The sequence below is a fragment of the Sinocyclocheilus rhinocerous genome, unplaced genomic scaffold (genome assembly GCF_001515625.1).
Source record: "Sinocyclocheilus rhinocerous isolate Xijiao unplaced genomic scaffold, SAMN03320098_v1.1 scaffold3798, whole genome shotgun sequence".
NCBI classification, from domain to species: domain Eukaryota; kingdom Metazoa; phylum Chordata; class Actinopteri; order Cypriniformes; family Cyprinidae; genus Sinocyclocheilus; species Sinocyclocheilus rhinocerous.
Window position 1 is genome coordinate 80,210 of NW_015647484.1, and position 8,236 is coordinate 88,445.

General features: G+C 37.5%; 1 protein-coding gene and 1 long non-coding RNA gene across 2 annotated transcripts in view; one reads left to right on the forward strand and one right to left on the reverse strand.

Annotated features, from left to right (window-relative positions):
- The first annotated feature begins 706 nt into the window (after window positions 1-706).
- Window positions 707-2,311, forward strand: LOC107709214 (uncharacterized). The gene is made up of 3 exons (XR_001636469.1): window positions 707-767; window positions 996-1,043; window positions 2,259-2,311. It is a non-coding gene; the product is annotated as an uncharacterized LOC107709214 (long non-coding RNA).
- A 3,196-nt stretch (window positions 2,312-5,507) lies between these two features.
- Window positions 5,508-8,236, reverse strand: part of LOC107709213 (transferrin receptor protein 2-like) — a 5,148-nt gene continuing 2,419 nt past the window's right edge. The window contains exons 6-7 of the mRNA XM_016513651.1: window positions 7,653-7,793; window positions 5,508-5,966 (exon numbers count right to left, since the gene is read on the reverse strand). Of these exons, the coding sequence (XP_016369137.1) occupies window positions 5,724-5,966; window positions 7,653-7,793 (384 nt within the window). The 3' untranslated portion in view covers window positions 5,508-5,723. The remainder of the gene's footprint in view (window positions 5,967-7,652; window positions 7,794-8,236) is intronic.

The window sequence follows — 8,236 nt, forward strand, 5'->3', positions numbered from 1 at the left end:
TTGAGATACATCTGAAAGCTGAATAAATAAGCTTTTCATTGATGTATGGTTTGTTAGGATCGGACAATATTTGGCTGAGATACAACTATTTGAAAATCTGGAATCTGAGGGTGCAAAAAAATCTAAATATTGAGAAAATCATCTTTAAAGTTGTTCAAATGAAGTTCTTAGCAATGCATATTACTAATCAAACATTAAGTTTTGATATATTTACGGTAGGAAATTTACAAAATATCTTCATGGAACATGATCTTTACTTAATATCCTAATGATTTTTGGCATAAAAGAGAAATGTATAATTTTGACCCATACAATGTATTGTTGGCTATTGCTACAAATATACCCCAGCGACTTAACACTGCTTTTGTGCTGCAGGGTCACATATGTTTTTGGTTTAAGCATAAACTCACTTCATTTTGATCAGTTTCTCAGAAAACAAGACTTCATCTTCGTCTGGCATCTCCAGTAAATGTATCTTGATTTAAGAATGTTTGCACTGGAAAACAAGACAAAAATACTGAGGAAGATCATAATTTTTTGAAGTGCATGCAACATTTATGGCCATGACTTCATGAATTAAGACCTTCTGCTCTGATTTATGAGCTTTTTAAGGCCTTCATTTGTGAAAGTGTCAATTAAGACTTTTTAAGACCCGCAGAAACCCTGAAGATACGTCATTAATTGCTTTCATTGTCTGTACAGTAACTTTAAAGATGAAGATCGCTTTGCTGGTTTTGGTGCTTCTGGCGTTCGGACACTCGCTGCCTGTAAGTGTATTTGACAATTTTAGTTTCTTCCAGAAAATTATCTGTTAAATGAAGCACAGTTTAAAGTCTAATTCACTAACCTGAATGTGTCTGAATTAAATATGAAGTTTTGAAGTAGAAAAACTGAAGTAGTACATACTTGTCTCTTTGTTCTATCATTAATATTTGAGCGGTAAATCAGAACATGATGCTAAATAAACGTCACTGTTTTTGTCATGATACAAACAGATGCAGCGGAGGAGAGTAACGAGATCAGAGAGTTCAGAAGACAACGGGGTATGAAACACACACACAACACAATCTCACACACACACACACACTCACTCACTCACACACCACAATCTCACACACACACACACACACACTCACACTCACTCACTCACTCACTCACACACCACAATCTCACACACACAGATACACACACACAACACAATCTCACACACACACACTCACTCACTCACACTCACTCACTCACTCACTCACTCACTCAACAATCTCACACACACACACTCACTCACTCACTCACACTCACAACACAATCTCACACACACACACTCACACACACAAACAAACACACACTGGTTTCCATGTTTTATGGGGTCATTCCATACAAACTGTATCTTCTATCCCCTTACCCTAACCCTAACCATAAACCTACTCTTCACACAAAAGTTTCTGCAATTTTACATTTTCAAAAAACTTTCAAGGTGGATCTTGAACAAGGTCAAAAATTACTGGTAATACTATCCTTGTGGGGACATGTTGTCCCTGTAACATAGGGAATACCAGTACACACATACACACACACACTCACTCACACACACACCACAATCTCACTCACTCACACTCACTCACTCACTCACACTCACAACACAATCTCACACACACACACTCACACACACAAACAAACAAACAAACATACTCTCTCACACAACAAACAAACACACACACACACACTCACTCACTCACATACACACACAACACAATCTCACACACACACACTCATACAAACAAACACACTCACAAACACACACACACACACTCATGCACACACACACAACACAATCTCTCTCACACACATAGTCATACAAACAAACACAGAAACAAACACACACTCACTCACTCACAAACACACACTCATATGCAAACACACACACACACACACACACACACTCAAACACACACACACACATACACACTCACACTCAAACACACACACTCAAACACACACACATGCAAACAAACACAGACGAACACACTAATTTGACTATATTACTCAGAGCTCACCGTTTCCATATTATGATATATGATATGACCGAAACATTACCTGTAACACAAACCCTCGTCCAAACCCATCGACATTATTAGATTTTAATCAAAATGGCATGATTCGCCTTTCAAACAGAGACCGAAATAGTGAAGCTGTTCAACAGGTTTCACTTCATCAGCTTCTTCATCAGAAACCAAATCTGACTTTCTAATGCCTTTCAGAGCGACTGCGAGGAAAACGGCAGTGAAGAGAAGAAAGCAGAGGAGGAAGAGGAAGAGGAAGGAGGAGATGGAGACGAGGAAGAAGATGAGGAGGAGGAAGGGGGAGATGAAGAGGACGAGGAAGGAGGGGAAGAGAAAGGAGGAGATGGAGAGGGAGAAGAGGAAGGAGGCAAAGAAAATGAGGAGGAAGAAGATGGCAGTGAGGAAGGAGAAAGTAATGAAAGTGCCGCCGGTGATGAAGAGAGTGAAGACGAGCAGAACAATGAGGAGAACAACGGAGAGGAAGAACAACCGTCTGGGAAGATTTCCTCAGATCTGACAGACGTCAGTCGATCACGTGGAATATTCTGGAGTATTTTCATCTGAACGTCTGTGATGTGTTTATCTGCGCAGACAGTCAGACGAAAATAACTTAAATATTAATGCTATAATAGCATAATAATACCTCGGAGTTTAAAAACTAATGCCTCTCTCCCACAGGATGTGACATCATGATGGGCGGAGCTCTCGCCGGAGGACATCTGTGAAGATGATCATGATCGCTGATCCTGGAGTCAAAGAAGAAAATTAAAGCAAATTCATATTTAACTTACATGCAAATTCATATTTAAGAAATAATTCATACTCACGTCATGAATCTGAAGGTACCTAATGAATCAGATCGGGACACAAAACCACATTAACGTGGAAATAAGCAAACTATCAAGTGTAAATAAACGTTGCTTGCTATTTTAAATGTTATTATAGTTTATTATTGTTAAAAATGACATTTTAACATTTTTGTTTTAATTTAATTTAGTTTTATTTACCTTAGTTTGGTTATATTCCGTTTAAATTTTGTGTCATTTTAACATTTTAAGGGCTGCTAAATATCACAGATGTTGTTTTTTAAATGTATAAAGCACATTTTCCTAATTCATTGATCTGAACTCAATATTACACATGTAAAATCCCAATAAGTAGGCCTATATTATATATCAATAATATGTACATTCATGTAAATCCGAGGAACCGGCATTACCAGCGCTGGATTCCGTTTTTAATGTTACACAAGTGTATATAATCCTCAATTTCTATGTTATCGTTTTGAAAAACATCATTAATAAAGGTAAACTGTCGTGAAGTAAACGTCTCACCTCAGAAACCGTCCCGTCTTTTCCCGCGCGCTGCTCTGAAGTGAGTTCGCGCATGCGCCATGGAGTCTATTTTGAAAAAAAGCTATATTTAAGCATCTTATTGAAGTGTGACGAACTTCCTTGTATGTTATACCGCCACCTAGTGGCTTTCAATACACATATAAACATCCTCTAAGTGAAATGTCTGTCAATCTGTCAATGCGCCAGACTTCCGATTCATTAACCGTTATGTAAATAACTAGAAGAATAATAAAGTATTTGCGCTACAAACCAGCGTGTTTATAATTGCGAAAATACATTTAAATAATATAAAATAAATGGTAGTTTGCAACATAAGCCGTTTTGTACCGCTAAAACTGACCGGAAGCTGATGAAACCGGAAGTTTTAAAACATTCAAAATTCCCGCGCCCGCGCTTACGTTAAAAATATGGCGGATAGATTTACCTTTCAGGATGTTTTAAAAGCGTTTGAAAACTTAAAATAAAACTGAAATTGACACAAAAGAAAATTTTTTATTGAAGTGCACCATACAGCATGTGCTTAAATTCATAAGAATCTAATCAATATCTGATCGATACAGATGATAGTTACTCAACACCGTTTGACATCAGACAGGTAAAACGGCTCTATGACGTCACCGCCTGAGGTCATGTGACACCACAGAGTCGATTGATAGCAGATGCTGCTTCTTGATTGGTCGACAGTATGACTGTCATAATTATGAGAGACACTGCTCTCGATAATTACGGCTCACATTCATAAGAGTCTCATTATCACTTGGTAATAAAAAAAGAATCTCTTCTCAATCATAACTGTTAATTAACAATTAATTTACGAGGAGATAATATTCAGCGGAAAAGACAGAAAAGATGAAAGAGAAGTGTTGAGCAGATACAGTCAAACCAAAAATTATTCAGACGCCACAATTTTTAGATATTTTTTTAATAGTGGGTGCAGGACGCTATAGTTCATTTATGTAAGTGAGGATAGCAAAATAAAGTAAACTGTGAAATATTATACCCAAAAATTCTTCATACAGTGGACTAGCGGTGAACTAGGGGTGTGCGATATTGACAAACAATAATATCTCAATATTTTCTGCGAGTTTATCGATAACGATAATTAGACGATATTTTGCTGAGTGTGCTACTGTGCTGGTATCTTAAGGAGTGCCATGGACAGCTGACTCCTAAAGTTTTTGATATTCTTCATATTCTGTGCTGTGGTCAGTTCACACTGATATAAATTAATATTTTCCAATATGTTTAAATTGATTTTTTACCTTCTTTGGGCATTTTTACCTTTAAAAAGCCATTTTTCCGAAAAGTTATGTTTTGAGTCAAATTCTTACATTTAATCAGTGAATTAGCATAATAAGACATTTGGGCTGTTACCAAGCAAATGAAATCAGTATCAACAAAATTAATCCTTTGTAAATATTTACCGTATTGGCCCGAATATAAGACGACCCTGATTATAAGACAGATGTACCTTTTTGGAAAAAGGCTTTTTAAAAACCAAATCTTGTTTTTTCTCAGTAAAACACATTTTTATATTAAAACCGCCAGTAGGTGGCAGCAAGTCACTGTTAATAAGTGAGTCACTGCGATTGAACCGAATCATTTAAACGAGTGATTCATTCAGGAGCGAAACACCGTCATGTTGCTCAGAGACGCAGAACAGTGCTGTGGCTGTGTTTGGAATTATTTTTGTTGTCGAAATAGCGCAAAAACAGGCAATGTGGTTTCTATAACGCAAGTCTCCTAATTAACTTCTTGTTTATTGAACTGTTGTAAAAAATTACATTTGTAATCACAGTAACCTATGGAGAAAAAAACGGTACTCTTCGTGTGATATTGAAATGATATAAATATATACATTTTCTGTCCCCATATTTAGAATTTTGTGAACATTCTAAATGTATTTTAATAGACTGAACCATGCAGTGAAAGAACGCACTCTAAATGCGCACGCGTAATGTATGTGTGCGCTCTGTAGCAGTGTTTTGAATGGTTTTGAACAATTACGATATTATCGCAGAAGATATATATCGCACACCCCGGTTCAACCTAACTCATTACATACCTTTCTCTCAAAGTTATCTGACATTATCAAGATGAATTTGTTCTGACACAGTTCTTGTCATATTTTATTAACATTTTCTAAACTATAGCTATGATTAGCTATGATAGCTATAGCACTGTGATAATGTGAGAAATGCTGAAGCTGTCTGAATAAATTTTGGTTTGACTGTATGAAAACACACTCCATGTAATGGGATTCGAGTTGTTGCTGGATAAATAGACGCTGAAGGCCGTGTTTGGAGCTCTAGAGCGGGTTGTCGATGTTCCAGACGTCTCCGCTGAGTGCGTTCGCGGCGCCCTGAAGCGTCCAGGTGAAGAGCGCTAGCTGGCGGCGGAAACGAGCCTCGTCGAACAGGTGTGGCGCGGAGCGCAGGAGCGACAGGTGATCGGCCAGAGCGCTCAGGGTGTGATCGCCGCGGCCGTGAAACACGTGACGGAATGGCGTCTCCACCACCGACACGTACTGCGACAGGAAGTAGTACTCCACCTGCGCGCAACAAACACATGCAGGTGCAGCGTGAAGGTTTGATCATTCCGTCATCATTTACTCTCCCTCACGTCTAGCCAAGACTGTGTGACTTTCTTTCTTCAGCAGAACACAAAAGATCATTTGCAAGATGTCCAGAAGTGATCGGACGCTGTTTACGACTTTTTTACGACTCACAGATCCGCTTTCTTTCCCGTAATTTTGAATTCTGAGATGTTTACTCCCAATTGTGAGTTTATAATTCAAGATATAGTCATGCAATTTTGAGCACAAAATAGTTTAATTGTGTGTTTATAATACGATATAAACTCGCAATTCTGAGAACAAAAGTCTTATTGTGAGATTATAACTCGCAATTCTGAAAAAACACAGAATAAAAAATAATAAAAGTTAACTGCAACTTATCTCAAAATTCCAACTTTTCTTGCGATTCTGAATTCCGAGATGTTTACTCCCAATTGTGAGTTTATAATTCAAGATATAAACATGCAATTTTGAGAACTACAGTTTTATTGTGTTTATAATACGATATAAACTCGCAATTCTGAAAAAACAGAATTAAAAAAAATAAGTTAATTGCGACATCTCAAAATTCCAACTTTGCTTGCAGTTCTGATTTCCGAGATGTTTACTCCCAATTGCGAGTTTATAACTTAAGATATAAACTCGGAATTCTGGATAGATATAAGATATAATTCTGAGAAGACAATAAAAAATTTCGACCTTTTATCTCAAAATTCTGGGGGTTTTCCTCGCAATTCTGAGAAAGAAAATCAGAATTGAGAGACGTTGCGCAATTGTGAGACAAAGTCGCAATTTTGAAAATGCATGAAACAAAAAAATAAAAAGTAATTATGACTTCTACCTCACAATTCGGAATTCATATCTCACAATATGGACTTTTTTCAGAATGTTAACTCACAATAGCGAGTTTATAACTAAAAAATTTACTTGCAATTCTGAGAACAAGAGATACAAGAAAAAGCTAATTGGGAATCTCACAATTCTGACTTTTTCTCGTAATTGCAAGTTTATATTTACAATTCAGATTTTTCTCCTCACACTTCTGCAGAAAAAGTCAGAATTATGAGATACTGTGCAATTCCAAGACATAAACTCGCAATTCTGAGAAAAAAAAAAAAGTGTTATTGCAAGTTTATAACTCAATTCCAATTCTGCGAAGGTACAGAATAAAAAAAATTTACGTAATTGTAACAAGTCTAAATTTTGAGATAAAACCTCAAATCTGTGATTACAATAGTCAGCAATGAGATAAAAAGTTGCAATTATTAACTTTTATATTTTGTGGTGGAAATAAGCTTCCATAATATAGTGATGCACTGCAATTTCGGCAACTGAAAATATTCAGCCAAAACAGAAATGACATTTTGTAGGGCTAAAAATTGTATTGTTTTAGCTGCAAGTCATGTGACAACTAACCACCATACAAATGTGTTAAATTATTGAAATATTAACTGAAACTCTCCAGTAAATATTTCACATCTGAGGGGTTCGGATGAAAAAAAAAAAGGTTAGGAATCGCTGCATTATATGAAACACTCTGGACATCCTATAAAGTATCTCTGAGTTTGTAATGACATGAAGGTGAGTAAACAATTATTTTGTTACATTTTTCTGAATATTCCTTTATCTCAAGTTATAATGTACATGCATGCATTTGTTCACCCTCATAATGCGTGTGTTGTAGAGCCTGGCGAGTCTCTCGTCCTGAATGTCGCTGTTCTTTATGGCCTCGTGCAGGTTTTTGGAGGCTCTGCTGTAATCACCTCGAGCGCTGAAAACCCACTGCGGAGACAAACCACGCGACTGACAGAGACAGAGAGACCAATGAGACAATCAGTGCAAATACTGATGTTTACACTTCAGTGCTCATATACCAATCGTGTGTGTGCATGTGTGTGTGAGTCTCTGTGTGTGTGTGAGAGTGAGTGTGTCTCTGTGAGAGTGAGTGTGTTTCTGTGTGCGTGTGTGTCTGTGTGTGTGTGTGAGAGTCTGTGTGTGCGTCTGTGTGTGTGAGTAAATGTGTGTCTCTGTGTGTGTGTGTGTGTGTGAGTGTGAGTCTGTGTGTGTGTCTCTCTGTGAGTGAGTCTGTAGTCTGTGTGAGAGTGAGTGTGTCTCGGTGTGTGTGTGTGCGTGTGTGAGTCTCTGTGTGTGCGTGTGTGTGTGTGTGTGTGTGTGTGTGAGAGAGTGAGTGTGTCTGTGTGTGTGTATGTGTGTGTGTGTGTGAGTGTGTGTGTGTGTGAGAGTGT